The sequence below is a fragment of the Triticum urartu genome, chromosome 4A (genome assembly GCF_056163025.1).
Source record: "Triticum urartu cultivar PI428250 chromosome 4A, HENAU_Tu73, whole genome shotgun sequence".
In the NCBI taxonomy this organism is placed as follows: domain Eukaryota; kingdom Viridiplantae; phylum Streptophyta; class Magnoliopsida; order Poales; family Poaceae; genus Triticum; species Triticum urartu.
Window position 1 is genome coordinate 357867765 of NC_141876.1, and position 18993 is coordinate 357886757.

General features: G+C 40.5%; 1 protein-coding gene across 2 annotated transcripts; it reads right to left on the bottom strand.

Moving 5' to 3' along the window:
- Nucleotides 1-892: 892 nt before the first annotated feature.
- On the bottom strand, nucleotides 893-18973 carry ABH1 (ARM repeat superfamily protein). Of its 2 annotated transcripts, XM_048714811.2 has the most exons (19): nucleotides 18744-18973; nucleotides 17608-17667; nucleotides 17270-17326; nucleotides 16196-16267; nucleotides 15938-16000; nucleotides 12179-12355; nucleotides 11299-11424; nucleotides 11118-11184; nucleotides 10730-10926; nucleotides 10322-10392; nucleotides 9335-9419; nucleotides 8048-8116; nucleotides 6902-7020; nucleotides 6441-6579; nucleotides 4594-5094; nucleotides 2212-2511; nucleotides 1866-2047; nucleotides 1414-1525; nucleotides 893-1296 (listed from the first exon to the last, which is right to left on the bottom strand). In XM_048714811.2, the coding sequence occupies exons 1-19, from the start codon at nucleotides 18828-18830 to the stop codon at nucleotides 1189-1191; spliced, it is 2592 nt and encodes an 863-aa protein (XP_048570768.1). In that variant the 5' UTR covers nucleotides 18831-18973; the 3' UTR covers nucleotides 893-1188. The 2 variants fall into 2 exon arrangements, with proteins under 2 accessions (XP_048570768.1, XP_048570769.1); XM_048714812.2 differs by lacking the exon at nucleotides 8048-8116.
- Between the last annotated feature and the right edge of the window lie 20 nt (nucleotides 18974-18993).

The following is an 18993-nucleotide window of genomic DNA, read 5'->3' on the forward strand; positions in this document are numbered from 1 at the left end:
AAACTTCAACATAAAATGACCTCAATCTGGAAAAAAAAACCCATGAAATGGCCCTCTTTTACATGACGCCCGGGGCTAGGGCGCCATGCTAGAGAGCATGACGCCCGGGGCTAAGGTGCCATGGTAGCGACATGTAGCATGACGCCCCGGCTTAGGCACCATGCCAAATAGCATGACGCCCTAGCCCGGTGCGTCATGCTATCTAGCATGGCACCCTAGCTCCGGGCGTCATGCAAAAGGGGTTATTTCATGAAAAAAAATCAGATTGAGGCCATTTTATGTTGGAAGTTTCAGATAAGGGCCAGTTTTGTCCATTTTCACCAAGTTGGCCGACCGCAGCTTCTTGTAGGATTCACACATGCACAATCGCTGCAAACTCACCGCCGGTTTGCTATGAGCCGACGTCGTGGCTGCTACAAGCGGGTGCTACTTGCCGGCAAGCTATCGCGCTCATGAGAGCTATGAGGCACCAAGCGCGCCCATGAATGATATCTGTAACGAAAGAGGCACAATACAGATTATACTTAAGAGAGCGACACCTGTGGGCGATTGCCAGAGAGGGAGGGGAGTGCAAACTGGTAGTGAGTAGTCCGCTAGGTAGTTCGGAGTAGGCGAGAGTACGCGAGGCCTGCAGTATCTAATTCTCTTGTAAATATAAAGCTAAGCTTTTGGCGTACTCTATAAAAACAGGGACGCTGCTTTGAAACATAGGCAGAGCGATGTCAAGGCCAACTCAATAGGGGAGGGGGGGTGGGGGACAAGTGATCCTAATCAAGCGAATTGACCTCTCACCTATTCTAATATATTTTAGCAATATATCCAATAACTACCATTTGAAACCGAACCCATTTTCAGGTCTATGTACAGTCCAACTTTCCAGGCGCTCCACATGTTCAATCTAAAGGCACAACCAATGGCCCTCAACTATCAAACACCTTTTCATGTCTCAAGCAGGAGAGTTTGCAAAAAGGCTAAATACACGTCAAGATTACTCCACCCAAACTGACACCAGACAAATGAAAATGCATAGCTCCACATACACTGACCAACATAACTACCAAACAGGGAAATTCTTGGGTGCGAGTGTTGCCCACATGTCAGAATTAGTCAAGAATGTTGTTACAGCTTGTCTTTACAGGTCGTTTTCAAGACCAGGATGGTCAGGAATCAAAGCTGAGTTACAACCCTTCACTGGTTCATCTGTCTGCACAAACCGGAGAATGCGGCTTTCCGGATGAGAGGGTGAATACTCCCAACAAAAACCTCATCGTCCAACATGCCAATGTGAGACCAAATCTGCAACATATCATATGTATTTTTATATCTATTAATCAATCAGTTTATGCTCATGGAAACTTGAAATAACCAGTGATTATGAATTTATCAGTTCAAACAACCAACACCAGTAATTACCTCTGTTGCATACTGTCGAGAAAATGACTTTAGATACCCCAATGTGCATAGGCACCATTGCTCAAGCTCTCCAATAGTATAACCAGCTTCCGTATTTTCACGATTCACTTGACTGTCAAAACATAACGACAAGTTAGCAGAGGCCGTAAAACTCGTACCAGCATGTGCATCACTGCACACTGGCTAGTAAATACTGGGTTGTACGCCGATAATGGTATTAATGAGCAGGTCTTCATTCATCTATGAACCAATATCCGTTGCATTATTTCAGACTCGATTCCCAGTGAGTGTTGTGTGTTAAACACAAATTAATTATTCATAGCAAGCCCCACCACAAAATAAATGTCCACAAAAGTACAAGGTAATCTGGCTGGTTCTACAAAAATGTAAATCCAAACTTGCCAGAAGCAGTCATTCTGAAAGAAGTACTGGAAACTGTGTATTAAACTCACCTATTGTTATCTGCTCCATTTTCATTGTCTATCTCCATAGTTGCCGCTTCAGGATCACTGGCTGGAAATGTTACATTAGGATCTCCAGCGCGTAGGTTAGGAACATCTCCATCAGCAGAAACAGGTGGCAGGCGTTCAGTAAGCACATCAAGAAAGCTCTTGAATAATAACCTAAGCAATTCCTGGAAAACCAATGGCGAGATAATGGTAAGTTGATGTGAGATGCTCAAAACTCTCATAGCAAAAGCAAGTGCCACAGAAAACTTAAGTTCACAAAAATATGTATATCAAGTTATCAACAGATATGCAAGGGTTTACAGAAATAAGATATAAGAGAGTAGCATACTTTGCCTTCTTCAAGCCCCCGGGCAAGGAGAGCCTGCTTTGCCTCTAACGATTCTTCAATAGTTACTTCCTCTTCTTTTGCTTTGTCAGCAAAACCTTGAAGCCGTCTCAGCCTGCCTGGTCTTTCAGATGGCACAGGTTGGCCCTCTACGATTTCAAGTATTGATTTAGCCTCCTCCAACTCTTTGATGGCTTTTGCACTAGCCTCTTTAGCAACTTGAATACTTTTCCTCAGTGTCTGAATTTCCTTCCGAAGATCACTGATTCGATTGTATGTCTTACTAACAGTATTCCTAAGAATCTGTTAAGAGGGCATGCCAATCAGACAGATTGAACAAAAAAATCATAACAAGTACTCCCTCCGTCCCAAAGTATAAGATCATTTTTTACACTATCCCTCCGTCCCAAAATATAAGATCATTTTTGCCACTAGTGTCAAAAATGATCTTATATTTTGGGACAGAGGGAGTATATTATGTGCTGCATTGGGCAGAAAAGGCTACATAGCATTAATATAACACCAAACATGCATGCATAAGGCAAAAAATATCTTTGTATGTGCCGTAAATTTCATGAGCAACATCCAGACACATGCAAATCTAGAGTAGACAAATCTACTATATCTAGGAGCCCCCCACTACATGATTTCTCTTCACATGCAGCCTATCCACCTCAGCAATCTGCCACGTCAACGACTCTCAACAGCCTTCCACAAAAAAATCTTCTGAGCGTAGCCCCTTCTAATTATGTGTGTTTAATATTCCTTTGCTAGCAAGTTGGTAACCACATGCAGCCCATTACTCCAAACCACATGCATCCCATTATTAGAAGGATACTACTGGAGGCAATCTTAAAAAAAGGAAACTGTTGAATTCCATTCATATGTCACGCATAATCTCTTCCCCATCATATTTTTTTGTTGAGAAGATCATCAGTGGTGTACGTCTGTTTAGACAGCCTTATCAATTAGTGTTTGATTGAATACAAGGTTGCACTTTTCCCCTTCCTCTTCCATTCCACCTCCCCTTCCTCTTCCATTTCCCCTTCCCTTCTGTAATCCCCACGTGAAACTGCTTCCTCCAGACCCTAAATAAAATTCTACCGCCGCTGTTGCAAATGGTTGTTGGCATCTTCCTCCAAATCCATGGCCGGCCAGGATCAAAGCTGCAGCATCCTCCACCGCTAAGGATTTTTTTCTCACACAGCCGTTAGGATTGCCGCACTACATGAGGTCGCCGCTGCCTTTCATCACCACCGAGGCAAGTGCGCTTGTGTGTTCATTTTTATATTCTCACTTTCCATAGATTTCCTTTATGGTGTTCCTGATGCTGTGGCTAGCTACATCATACTCCCTCCGTTTTTATTTACTCTGCATATTAGGTTTGACTAAAGTCAAACTTTGTAAAGTTTGACCAAGTTTATAGAAAAATATATAAACATTTACCATAACAAATCTATATGAGGTGAAAGTACATTTAATAATGAATCTAATGGTATTGATTGATTATTGTATATGTTAATATCTTTGTTTATAAACTTTGTCAAAGTTTACAAAGCTTGACTTTGACCAAATCTAATACGCGAACTAAATAAAAACGGAGGGAGTACTAACTGGACTACATGATTAAAAAATATAGTATAGGTTGACGCAAACATTTACTTGCCGATGTCTGTCACATGTGCAAAGGAATACCCAACGCAGATTACCTAATGTTGTTGTTACATCATACTAACTGAACGATCAAAAAAAATAAAACAGGTTGATGCAAACATTTATTTGCAGAATATATAGCTCACCATATCCTTATTCGTTGACTCAAAATATTTACTTTATCTTTGCCTTCTCAGGGCTTGGCACCAATAAAACATTACTTTCCTTGCCAAAACAGCTTCATGTATGGGATGTGTTATTTTATTCATTTTGTCCTCTACAGAATCCACATAGGACATAACATGCCATAAATATAGGTGCGCAAATTGCAGGATACGCACGTAAGATATCCTAACAATTTGCAATTTTATTTCTGAATTCTTTCTGGTCTATCATTTATTTTCATGCCATCATTTATTTTCATGCTCACATTGATTATCATAGCCTTTAATTTCTTCTGGGTTATTCTTGCTCAGTATACCAAACTAAAGGGTGGTTATAAATGATTCAAGATGGCTCTCTTCGTATGATTTACCTACTTTTGCTATGGACTTCCTTTAACCTTTAATTTATATTTGGTAGTTGTACAAAATGCATAATTTAGGTTGTTAGCACTACAAGTATACCAATGTGATTCTATGGACCTCCTAAAAATTAATCAAAAAAGATTGATTGCTACAAAATCCAGCAGCAACGCGCAGGGTATCTTCTAGTATGAGGATAAGAATTTACCTCCCATGGACGATCCGACACATGAAATTGATCGACATTAGCAGGAGAAAAAACCCACTTGACTATAGCCAAGTTGGAAATTAAGCGATAACCCATCATTCTATCAATAGCTATAGCAGTCATCTGGGTACTGTTCTTCCAGTAAGCACTGACTTCATCCATCAACAATAACTGCATTTCCTCATCTGGGCACAGTTTGGAAATTATTTGACCATATCTCTCCAAAACAGTGATAAGATGGGTGAAACTTTTTGAACCAATGTCAAGAAGTGTCTGACTAACAACATCAACTGCGAATTTGGCCCCATTTGCAGGAACTATTTGTTCCTCAACCCACAAAATAATATCACGTGTAGTCTTCCTTCCTCTAACCATGCTAACAAGTTCCTTGGATAGCCTGTGGCCTTCGGTGCTTTCTTTGCTTTCATCTGTATGATATCTGAAATTAGGACCAGCTTTTGGGGGTAACAACCCTTCTAACTCAGCAGCATCTTCAATACTCTGCAAAACAATAAAGGCAATAAATTCAATTCAAATGACCATTTGCAAACCACACAACAATTGAGTAGAAGGATATACAAATATAAAGCAAAAAAGGTCCTTTTTACTCCCCTGAAGTATTTGCCCCATCTATTTCTTGGTTCAGTTTTCTCCCCCAAAGTTTCAGTTACCATTTACTAAACCGCCTACTCTGGTTTCATATTGTGGTTTTGCTGACGTGGGCAATAAGTACACAAGACTCAGAGCTGTGGACAAAAAAGAATGCATACATGGATGGGGACATCGTTCCAGAAAACACAGACAACGAGGAACGCCATGGCCATGGATGCTGTTAAACTGGAACAAGGAAAATGCCGTTAAGCTAAAGTAGTGGTTGCACACGCAACAAGCCAACAATGCTCTTCTGTGAGCAGGCAGGCAACTGAGTTTAACCAGGCACGTGAATTAGGTACTGATAAAGTCAAGGGCATGATACACATGCCAGGTTCATATGTCATCCGGATGTAATAAACATGATGGGAGAACAATTTTGTGGAAATGATTGAGGGTGAAGAAGATTGAGGATGCAATATGAGCAAAGGCAACGAGAGGCACACAATATTGGACAAAGATGTATGTCAGCACGACTATTGGTTGGGCAGAGTTCAATGGCCACTCTGGACACGGCCAAACAAGTCGTCCCGTCTCAGCCAGTAGTCACCTCCCAGTCACAGATCTCATCGCTCGTGCTCACTTCCCACCTCTTTACTAATGGGTGAAGCGTCTCTTGAGCAGGATCACGATAGGTGTAGAGTGCACGACGGGAAACAAAGGGAACTACCACGGCTAATGATAAATGAGCAGTTATTGTCCCCCTACTTCGGCACATGGTGCTCGAGACCATTGGTTCCACGGCAATAGATTTGGTGCAGCTGCTTGGTGGATGCACATGCTACCACTCTTGGCTGCGAGGAGCAGATGAGCTTGGTACAAAATAGAAAGATATGGGCAGAAGGGGTGAGAAATAAAGACAGAAGGAACAAAGGTTGAAGAAGATATTGCAGTTGGCAGATTGGCAGGATCTTGTGTGATTTTGATGATGTCATTGTTCATGTATGATGCCACGTGGCAGAACCATTCCACATCAGTCAAACAAGAGTCTGAAACTAGGGTAAGGGGTTAAACTCGAGGAGAGTGAACTGAACCAAAAATATAGATCAGGGGGTTATCCGATCAACTGTAATACTTCAGGGTAGTAAAAAGGACCTTTTACCAAATCAAAGTGGCAAGGCATAAATCTAACACAAAACAATAAATTGTAAAAAAAAAACTCCTTATTGAAAAGGAATGTCTCATATGTCACTAACCTGCTTGATTTTCTCGAAATAGGACAACCGAATTTCCCTTTCTAGTACTTCTTGGACAAAAACACGTTGTGGAGCCCATTTTGGTAGGCCCTTCACATTGGCCCACTCCTGCCAAGGCCAAATGAATTGAAAATTTGACCTGCGTAGGCAGATAATGTCATTAAGATTTAGCAGTACAAGGTTGCAGTTTGTTTTCAGTGCTACAGGAGATCAAACTTGTGAAAAGAAAATTTATGTTCTGAAACCAATTGGTTTCAAAGCTATACTAGCATTGTATGTAACGTTTTATGGATTTTTTTAAGCAGTAGCAGAAGTGGGTCATCATTAGGATATTGAACATCGAGAGGAAGAGTAGCAATAGCCAATAGGCTGCAGTAAGAGGTTCCAACAAACTCATACTAGGCCAAATAAACAAAGCAGGAACACTCGTGAACAAAACAAATACATGGCAATGAACTTACAAATGATGTGAAAACCATAGGATAAGTCTGGTGCGGCACTCTGTATCCATGTTACTTATTCTGTCAAAAAGAGCATGTACTGCTGCTACCACCACAGATGGAAATGCAGCTGGCAAAGCCTGAAGATATGTTAAGATAATTAGACTCGGTCCACTCATCCTCAAGGAAGAAAGTAAAACAATTTTCTTTTATGGGAAGGAAAAAAGGTAAAACTGTAACCAGCCGGTTTCTACGGGAGGTTGCACGCGAACCATGTGTTGCCTATTCTCTAAATGTTGAACAAAGACATCCAGAACACTTGGTAATGGTATGGTGTTGATGTGATAAGTGGTGTCCCGATCTTTGGGCGAGAGGATAAATAACGATTTGTGGTGATGACCCTGATGGTCCAGGTATCAACTCAACAGACTAGTAAATGTCGCAATCAGGTGAGTTGACAGACGTGAAAAGTGTAACATGCATCCTATATATGACATATCCAAAGCTTATGTTGTTTAAGTAGCCAACTCACTAATAGACAGCTCAATTATTTTTCTAGGACTCAGATTTGCTATGAAACCATACAGAAAATTGATTACTTCGTGATTACCTTAGCTCGTGGAAGCTTACTTGCAAATAAGTAAATACACTGAACCTATCAATTTGAGGGTGCTACACTTCACATCCACATCTACGTTGATTATATGGTTCAAAGATCTAGAGCAGATCTACATTCGCATTTCACAGGCAGAAATTATGGCATCAATAGTTTACCAAAAATAAAAGGTGTAATGGTATAGATGAAAACATAAGCAAGTATGGAATGGGAATCTGGTATGCAGATAGATCATAACAATATCATTCTTTCGAACACAAATAGTAAACAGTATGTTTAAGTATGTTATGAATGAATCATAAGTGTCCTATTGACGAAACAAAGGAACTGTGGTTTCACAACTGTGCTCATCATAACCATACAATTATGTAACAGAATTTTGGTCAACCCATGCACCAAAATCTGCATGGCCATGATAGAACTCAAGGAGTATTTAGGTCTGCTGATGTGCTCATTAACAATGATGTATTTTTAAATCTCACATTGCATACTGGTCTCATCACCACACAAAATATCAGCTAAACAGTCTCAAAGCATTAAAGAAGAACTACCTTGCAAAGATCAATGATAACCAATGTATAGTAGATTGGCCTGAAAGGTGGATTCGGCAGCAATAGTAGCTGCAGAATATCAATATGTCATAAGAAAAGATTCATTTTTATTTGACAAGTATACTCGCTATAATGGATAATGGAGAAAAAATGCATGCATAAATATTGCACTAGGTATCCTAACTATATCTTTATAAAAATATAGCGGTAACTGTTAAGACTGTTAGTGTCTATAATCCATCAGAACCAGGATACAACTTGGTATCATAAAGCCCAGAACCAACACCTCAGATAAAATGCAAAAATAGTTGGCACGCTACCAATCAAGACAGTATTCCAAGGAATTTTAAAATTCAGCTACTAAATAGAAAACAGCCTGAAGAGTCACAATTTGGATTTATTAATAACCAAATTCATGCCGGCCATGTCTTCTTTTTCTAGTATTGTGAAATACATGTATAACTGCCCCAAACAATATTAGTAGATCAATATGAAGACAGAAATGGCAAACTGGCAACTATTCGGAAGGAACACTCAAGGGTTTAACTTTAGTACCTAAATGAGTGATTTTGTCCTTCTTTATTAATATACATGTACATTAAACTCTGCTGAAACTATTGCACGGAAGTAATACACTTGTTCAGAGATACTCATGGCAGGTTGAAGTTTTCCAGCCAGCTTTTCTAGGTTTATCATCATTATATTTCAGAATACCACGGATAGTTAAACAATGTTAGCAAGATAATGATCTAAGGTAGGATCATTTTTGTATGACAAGGTCAGTTCGTTGAGCCGCCCATAATTGTATAAGATCATAAAAATTCATATACTCTATAAAGGGAAATATATATTGGGAAAAGCAGAAAGCTAGACACAAATATTGGATCTTGAACAAAATTTGCGAACTTAGGTGAACTTATTCATGTTGGTCAGCTGGACGTAATTTTTCAAACCTTACTCAATATAAACTATGTGTTACTACCACAATAATATCTCCAAACTAATCCACAATTAGCTCAGATCAGCACACCCAAACAATCGGTCATATTCAGCAGATCCACTGGAAATGCTTGGGCGAAACTCAACACATGCACCAAGAAAAGCAAGGTTTACTACCCATTTCATTGTGGTTAAGTTAAATCATTGCCATACAAGAAATTTAGAGTGGAACATGAAGATTCACTTCTGCAACAACTAAAGATAACAGTTCACTTAACATGAAGGCAGACATGCAGAAACTAGTAATAATAGTCTAAAACACACGTAATAAAGATAGTTCAGAAATACCTGTGAAAATATGGTCTCAGCCATCAGGTATTCATACCGAAAAGACACAGGAAGGCTGACCAAATAAAACGCACATTCTTTGCGACTGTCTTTCAAAGAAAAATATAACCATGATAGAATTAGTAAGAGAACCAAAATAATACAATTCAGCAGGCAAATATTAACACAAAATTCAACAAATTTTCCCGTGATGGGCATGAGAAAAGTTGTCAACCCTAATTATTGTCTTCAAAATGATATTTCCGCATGCTAGCAGCAAAGTAAAAATGTCACACTTGAGTTAGGCAACTTCACCAAAGATTTAGCCATGCACAGGGGTGTGTGGAAGTTAGCTATCCACGTGCCAGAACCATGACTTAGTTTCGATATATTACGGGTTTCAACCCTAGCCTACCCCAAATTGTTTGAGACTGAAAGGCTTTGTTGTTGTAGTTTGTTTGTTGTTGAGTTAGGAACTTTGACATTGTTAGGCTTGTGCTTAGTTCTTTCCAGAACCTTTGGCTTGGCATGATACACTTTATTACCCCTATACCCTATTTGATGCCACGTGTGTGGCAAACAACTTGTTCGTCACAACCGTGGTTGCCACACTGTTGGGAGAAATTTACAGCAAGGTGTTGTAAGTAATAAAACAGGATTAGTTCTAGCAAAAATAAAACAGATGTTAGAACACCTCCACTGCATACTTTGGGAGCAAGGTTTATAGACCAAAATTCTAGAGCTTAACAAGAGATGATAGACAAAAGCAACACATCCAAATACAGCCAGATTTTGTTAACCAAGGAGAGAACATAAGACTCAGCACTACGAAGATAGAGAACACCAAATTTATTCACATTAAGGACTGACAAGCAAATCCAATGAGTACATGGTGTCAGCAATGTCATGCATGAACAACTTAACAAACAGATGTCTGACATCTAACAATCGCAGCTTTTGTACAAGTGTCAAACACACTAATAGAACTGAGAAAAAATTGTAACTGACCATCCATTGAAGAAAAGCAGCACATCCAATATGTATTCCTCAACAACAAAACGGTCTACAGGTTGCATATTCTGTAAGAAAATGATAGCTGATTAGGGCTCATAAGTATATATATAAATAGGTGAACTTTGCAACATAAAACCAAGTAATAGCGAATTTCATGTAGTTAACATGCATTACAAAAAATACAGCAATGAAAATATTAAATGTAACAATGATCAATGGACTAGAACATAGCATAAAGGTGTCTGCCTCATAATAAGTATATAAACAGGTGAACTTTGTAACATAAAACCAAGTAATAGCGAATTTCATGTTAGTTAACATACGTTACAGAAAAGACAGTGATGAAAACATTAAATGTAACAATGCTCAATGGACTAGTATATACATAAAGTTGCGATTTACCTCAGCTTTATTTGTTGGAAATATATGGAGCCTACGAAGCCTTTGAGGATACTTTAGATTGGCTTCATGCTTCTCTTGCCCTTTTAATATCTCAGAAGATGACATCGTGAAAGTAGGCGGTGGGCAACTAACTGGGTGGAAACGGTGAGATTTTCCAACTACTAACTGAGCTTCAAACGACAAGTAAGGTTTTGGAACTGCGAGGGGCAATTAAACAGAATGCAAAACAAATTAAGAAACTGCACATTTGGAATTACGTATACAGTCCTGAGCTGGATAAAGAAGAAGTTATCTTATCATTCAACACTATACTGCTTGAATATTAAAACTCAACAGCGTATTATTTCAGTAAGAAATCGTGTGTATTTTATATCATGTAATGACATACCACTTTTAACCTTCCATCCATTACGAGAAAGAAGTTGCATATGCTCCCATAGATCTTCCATGAAATCCTACAAAGAATATAAGTTACTGAACTGATCAAAATATCATAAAAGGAGTTAAATGGATCGGAATTCAGGAAATAAACCAGTGTAAGGTTCAGACATTCAAGAAATTGCCAGTACCTTCTTATTGGGAGAGTTGCCTTCATCCGTCTCGAAGACTGAGAAGGCAATATCATCAAAATGCCTTCTGATGCTTATGTAAGACTGTATACCAACCAGAACCCTCTCGAGTTCATCCGGGACTTGCTGCATGTCAGAATTCATCAGTGTATTCTACCACCGATTCATGTCTGCAGAATTTTCTAATACACAATTCAAGAATGGGAGTACATTGTAGGAGCCTATAACTTTGCATTGCAACAATAATTTGGTGGGGAGTACCCCACCCACCCCCAGAATGTAAATGTGGCTCATGCATTCTTCCAGAAGGTCTAAGCAATCATGGCTAATGTTCATTTTATGGTGCAGACACATACAAACTTTCAAGGTCAGTGGGTACTCATATGCACAAGTCTTGCTACTTACTAGAGGAGCAGTGTCCCTATTTCACTTCTTGAAAATATGTTGGGATGCTTATAGTGCAGCTTTCAAATAGATGACGGAATGATATAGAGCAACATTAGAAAATAATGAAGATACCCTTCTAAAGATCAAAAACTAGAAAAGGTGCATGAACACTAATTATTAAGATGTGCAAAATAGCAGTGCCAGCGTAACAGAGGCATTCAAATTGAACCGCACATACTACAAAAAAGGGGAGTAATCAAAGTAGCTTAATAAAGCCAATGGGGGTTCATACAAGCAGAGAACAAGAATCATGTGTTGCTGCTAAAGCAGTCAAATTGGACACCAAAGGTAATGCATGACCATAAATAAAAGATATTACTCATATAAATAGAACAACCATTATTCTCTGACTTAAATGAATAACCGTCTCACAATAAACAAGATCCAGATATAATAAAGATTAAACAGTACCAGAATAGTTTAATAGCATTACCTCGAACAATTCTGAACCACCCCATGGAAGGGAAGCCAAAATACAATAAACATAAAAATCAGCACGTGGTTGCCAAGAAGCATTTCCAGCATCCTCATCCAATATAGTTGCAGCAGATGATAAAAGTGTCTCGTATGTCTCAATAATGGAATTTGGGGATATAACTTTGCTGCACATCTACAAAACACACACACACACACATTCTACAGTTACAAGAAGAAAAGGTTGAAACAACAGAAACACTACAAATTGCCTCGTCTATACAGCGCAAAATACAAGAAAAAAATTCTACCATGAAAGGAAGGAGGACAGAGAGAAATCTCTCGACTCTTTTCAAGAACAAAGCAAAAGCATTCAGAATCAACTTGTTGTTAGGAAATATGCAACTTGTATTTCCAGGTGGCCATAGGCCAGTATATATGCACATACAGATGTGGTACAATATGCAGAAAACCCCTTAATAAAAAGGGGAACGCGGCTAAATATATATAACTCTAACACCCCCACCCCCCTCTAAAACTCATGGTGGATCAACGAGTTTGGAGAGATAGAAGCCGTGCTTTGCTTTAGTCTGGGCCTTCGTAAAGAAATCCGCCAACTGTAACTCGGAAGGCACATACTGAAGAGCAATAACCAGATCCTGCAAACCAGCGCGCACAAAAGAAGCATCAACACCAATATGTTTGGTGAGCTCATGCTTAACAAGGTCACGGGCAATACTAATAGCACTTGTACTGTCAGACAAGAGCAGAGTAGGTGTAGTGATAGAAACATCAAACTCCTGAAATAACCACCGTAACCAAGTCACCTCTGCCGTCAAAAGAGCCATAGCTCACAACTCAGCCTTTTCTTCGTCTTCAGGACAATGAGAGAACCACCAACAAAAAAACAGTAAGCAGAAAGCGAACGGCAATCTAAGGGATCACTAGCTCACATAGCATCTGAATAGGCCTGATGTTGTAATGAACTGGAGCGGGGAAAGAACAGATGGTGAGAGATCATGCCACAAAGATAATAGAGAACACGAAGGAGGTGACTATAGTGAACCAAAGTGAGAGCAGAGACAAACTGGCCCAAAATATGGACAGGATAGAAGATATCTGGACAAGTGATAGCTAGATAGACAAGACTCCCAACAAGATGACGATAACGCGTCGGATCAGACAAGGGGTCACTATCAGTAGCACGGAGATGAACATTGAGATCCATGGGAGTCTCAACAATGCGATAATCAGTAAGAGCAGCACAAGCAATAAAATCTTGGGTATACTTTTCTTGGGAAGTAAAAAAGGCATCAGAGGTAGAAGAGACCTCAATCACAAGAAAATAGCTAAGAGGGCCAAGATCGGATATAAGAAACTGCTCACTAAGGCGTGCCTTCACAAAGGCAATATACTCGGGGTCATCGCCAATGATGATCATGTCATCAACATATAGAGGAAGAGTCCGACCACGAGCAGAAAGGTGGACAAACAGTGCAGGATCATGAGCACACGCTAAAAAACCAGCAGCAGTCATCACAGAGGCAAAATGTTCAAACCAGGCGCGAGGGGCTTGCTTAAGGCCATAGAGAGAGCGGCGAAGATGGCAGACCATGCAGTCAGGAACAAAATACCCAGGCAGTGGTTGCATGTAAACCTCCTCACGCAACTCACCATTAAGAAAGGCATTCTTAAACAATGGTCATATGGGCCACAGGAGCAAAAGTCTCATTGTAATCACAACCATGCTCCTGCTGGAAGCCACGAGCCACAAGACTAGCTATGTAGCGCTCAACAGAACCATCGGAGCGAGTCTTAACCTTATAGACCCACTTACAAGTGATGGGACAAACACAGGGAGGAAGAGAAACAAGATCCCACGTGTCGGTGCCTGCCATTCCAAGCTGTCATTTGGGATGAACAACAGCATCACGATAAGAAGTCGGCTTAAGAAAACCAAGGCGGTCAACAGGCGGAAGCAGACGAGGACGCAAGCCATAAGTAGGATGAGACGAGGAACATGGCACATCAGAAGTAGATGGCACATTAGTAGACACATCCACAACATACAAACGGCGAGTATAGAAGTGAGGAAAAGATGGAAAAATACGAGGAGGAATCACCGGAATAAACTCAGGTGATGGAGATGGGGAAGCCACCGGTGATGAAGGTGTAGAATCCTGTGATAAGTGAGGTGACGAAGCCATAGGAGATGGCGGCATCAAATATGCAATAGTTGGAGAATCAGGAGCAGTAGGACAGATGGACAAGGGCTCAACAGGATTGATAGGAGTGTCATGAAAAGTGAGGACTAAGATATCCTCCACTGAAAAGGTCGAGGAAGATGGACATGATTAGAGGGACGAGACTCATCAAAAGTCACATCCCGAGAAATACACATCTGACGACCTACAGGTGGGGTGGGACAACACACAGCGGAGCTTCAAGCTCGTACGAGCCAACGGGCTTTGACCTGATACAGGGCCAACTCGATCCGGAGAGGAGGCACACCAGAAGGGTCGGGCAGAACACAACAAGCGGATCGAACAGCGCACGCGGTCAAACGCAAAGCCGGCGAGGAGCACGTGTTGGCATGGGCCGTGCTTGCGGAAGGCACAGACGGCGCATTGGTGGAAGGTTGCTTGGCCAACTTGACGAGCGGGCGAGATACGCAAGAGGGCGGAACAACGACGGCAGGAGGCGCGCATGGAGAATAGGCGGACCGGTGGCCGGCGTGAGAGAAGGAACAACGGCTGCCGGCAAGGGAAAGGTAGCGGCGGTGCACGAGACAGGATCAGAAAGAGCACAAGTTGAGCATGCGGGGAAAAAACTAATGCTCTAATACCATGTTAGGAAATATGCAACTTGTATATCTAGGTGGCCGTAGGACAACATATATACACGTACACAAGTGTGGTACAATACAATATGCAGAAAACCCCTTAGAGAGCGAGGAAAATACAAAGGGGAAACAGTTATAAGCTCTCAATACAGGGAGCAATAGGAGATATCAGAGCCTAACGTAAGGATGATATCGCGCAAACCAATATGCTGACCAAATGCAAGTTCTACAATCATAAATTATACAAATTATGATATAAATCATAAAAAAAACATATCTCTAGACTTGTACTGCTTCAGTTTCTGGGCTGGAGAAGCCGAAGCTACACAAATAAGCCATAACTAACATGCATGCAACACTACTGCCTTAAAGATCGTATGATTCTTAGAGGATGCAACTACTTAGGATTTTTTTTCCCTATAGAGGCCCGTTTGATTATACGAATGAAGTTAAAGAATTTGTATGGATTGCTTTCCTGTGCCCGTAATTCTATAGGAATCTGGCATCCACTCCGTCTTCTTTTCTACTGATTTGCTTAGTAACTAAGGAAGTTTTCCTATGTCCTACACAAACGACTACCCTGCAGCTTTCCTATGTTTTGCAATCATCAGTTTTGCACTTGCATTCCCATCGAAATCCTGTGTTTCATTCCTACAATCCAAAGAGACCTTGCAACTATTATTTCCCTCAGAACAGCACCCTTCCCAATTTTATCATATAGTTATTCGTACTTCTAGTTTAGAATTACACATGACTAGTGTAACAGGAAGAGACTAAACACCTTTAGCAGTGCTCGATTATTGATGAACATGTGTTGCCAATATAACATGTCAATATGTCAGGTATGACATATTCAAGAATCACAAGTTGGGACACATGGTAGCAGCTAGAAAAGGATGAGCAAGAGAATCAACCCAAAACTACTACATAACTTACCAGGCCACAGAGAAACCGCAGCAATATCCTGATCCTATCACGGTTTTCAGTATGCAAAGCATCCTGCAATTACAATGAGTCATTACAAGGCTAGGATGATCTTAAGAGGGACCAAAGTTGGCAAAAAGAAGTCCAGTGGCATAATAAGTCAATAATGCTGGAATATAATCATAGAGAACATTTCTCCAGTTGAACAAGGGGGGAGAAAGGATTAACAGATGCTGCCATGCTCTGTGATGTAGAAACAAAGATTCACACCTGTAGGTTTGCCTGTGTTGCATCCACGATACCCTTGGCAAAATCTTCATTTTCTAAATTTATCAAACCTATCTGACATTACAAAAGAACAAAGCAGAACCATCACAACAATTTAGTTCAATTAAATAAGAGAGATCATATAGCAGCATCTTGTTCTTAAAACATGTAGCTCAAAAATTAATTTAATGTGAGATTACAAAGTTAGGTACATAAGGTATTAAAACCAACTGCCATAAATAAAGACCAGTTCTTTATGGAAGATAACTGCTCAAATACAAAATTACTGTGCGTCCATTTTTTTGCGATTAATTCATCATTTGACCTAAAACAATAGACATACCCTCCTCTCACGAATAGATGCACATAAAAATACGCCAACAGAATAAAATCGTAGAAGTATTGGCAAACGGCTGGACATCATCGCCCACCATAGCATACACGGTACCGCAGGGATCAAGAGACCACAATTGATCTCTGTTTATTTATAAGTAGCAGGTTTGTTGCACAACACATGTGGAAATAATGAAAAGATAGTATGTTTGCATTGGCATGGCAAGCTTTGCGTGGGAGAGGATATATAAATGAGCAGTCATACATGAGCACTAGAATAATCAAAATCCTACCCACAGATTAAAAAATAACATGCAGATCATGTGTAAACATGATAAGACCTAGGCCAACAGAATATGAGCCAAAGCATATGTGAACTTCAAAGTTCACTCACAATGTAAAGTCACCAATCATATAGATCACATTTTAGATCAGGGTTACAAACTATAACTGTGGCGTATATGACCAAACTGTACGCTTGTACAGGGCCATGTTTTGTTTCATAAGTCCAACCAGAAACTCAAAACTATAAATATGCATAGTAGATATATGTTGTTTATAATGCTGATATACATGCTGCTTCCCTCTTTGTTACAGAAATAATAAGGACATTCAAAGCATGAGCAACAAGTCAAACATGTATTGAGATTCAATAAGAACTTCAAATGATCCATGAGTAATATTTATGAAAGAAGACAACATAAATTAGCAGAGTGTATAGGCTTCATAGAAATAGCTGCATACCAAAACTCCAAAGAAAGGAATCTTGTGAGGTAATTGTTCTGCACACTGAAGGAGAAACTGCTTGGACAAAGGTACATTTAGTTAGCACCTCAAATAAATTCAGATAAAAGATGGTGATATGTATCGAAGGCATTGAAGAGGTAAGCAAATGCTACAGGATGCAGCATGTAGGATCCATACTCCACGTTTTTTTCTTTGAACAATGTCTGAGAAGGAACCAATTAAGCACTAATGCTTCTTCGTAGAATTAAAACTATAGATTATCAAAAGATAGCCAGATTGGAATAGTAAAAGCACAATAATATGAACAAACACAGAGTAGAATGTTGGACACCAACCTCAAAAATATCATCTTTGGAGTGTTCATATTCACGAGAAAGCACATTGTAACAGATTTCCTGTGAAGCCAATGCTTGGTCAGAACAGGTGCGAAAGAAACATGGCATGATAGATGAAAAAATGCAACATTCTATTCAGACCATTGTGCGTTAGTTGGAACAACTGCGATGTTGTAAATATTGACAAACAATCACAGGAAAAATGTGTGTGTCTATGAACTTGCTTGGAACCCTTTAGTAATCATTTGATTGAAACTGCATTTTGCAATAAATCAGGATTATACCTAGAGATGGGTAATCTTCATCATTACATACTACTATCCAATAGTACCACAATTTCACTTATCTTAGAGGGCATGTTCAACTAGAAACAGGATAAAGTGACAAACGATTTATGTCGCTCTTAACATAATAATAACCCTGGAACTATCCTAGGATTATTGTAACACCAATATGTAGTCATAGGATATTAGGATGTGTTTGGTTTGAGCTCGGGCTTGTCCAACAAACAAATTTGGCCAAGGTTCTGTTTGCCCATGAATTGGCCAGTGTTGGGAAGAAAAATGTACTAGAGTAGGCAAAGGGGAATTGGCATGCCCAAAAGTTGGCAACCGTCCAAACAAGGTCCAAACTTTTAGTCATGGCCAGAAATTGAATTGTGACAGCAGATGTGCAACACTGCAAGCAGACAAGTTCCTAAGGCACTAGTAGTACGTCGCAACCCAAGTTTGGTCTCTATCATACTGAGCCAACTTGCTGTATCTAAATGCAAGAAGCAGATCCAACGGCCTGGGAACCAAATCCAACTGTTGAGAGCGACGATGCTAGATTGGCAGGAATGAGATGACGAAAGCAAAGGCTGCAAAGCTTTTGGATAATTAAGAACAGGCAGGGAACTGTAGGCGCCCTAGAACAATAGTGATTAAAAAAGCACTAGCACCCCATCCGGAGTCACACCGTGATGTGTTGTTTTTTAATACTGCCAGCCAGGTTGGCACATTGAGAGCCGCCGCGATACCAATTCCACTCCGCACCCCCAATACCAAGAGCTGAGTGTTCCGCACAGAGAACTGTGACCGGTGGCTAGGGTTTTGAAGGGGTGGCGATGTGGGAGGGAGAGAGGTAGGGGAACTCACGATGTGCTCCTTGTGGTCGGCGGTTCCCCCGTACTCGGGGCACCTGTCGCCGATGCGAAGCAGCAGCGTCCTCCAGCCAGCGCTCATGGCGGCGGTGGCGGTGGCGGTGGCGGAGAGAGAGGTGCCGGGTGCGGGCAGGAGGCGACTCGGGTCGAGGGTTTTGGTTTCGGTCGGTGCGCGGGGGTTTGGCTATGTGGGAGGCTGGTTAGTGTGGATTTGGCACAAGGACATTTACCATTGGACGGTCTCT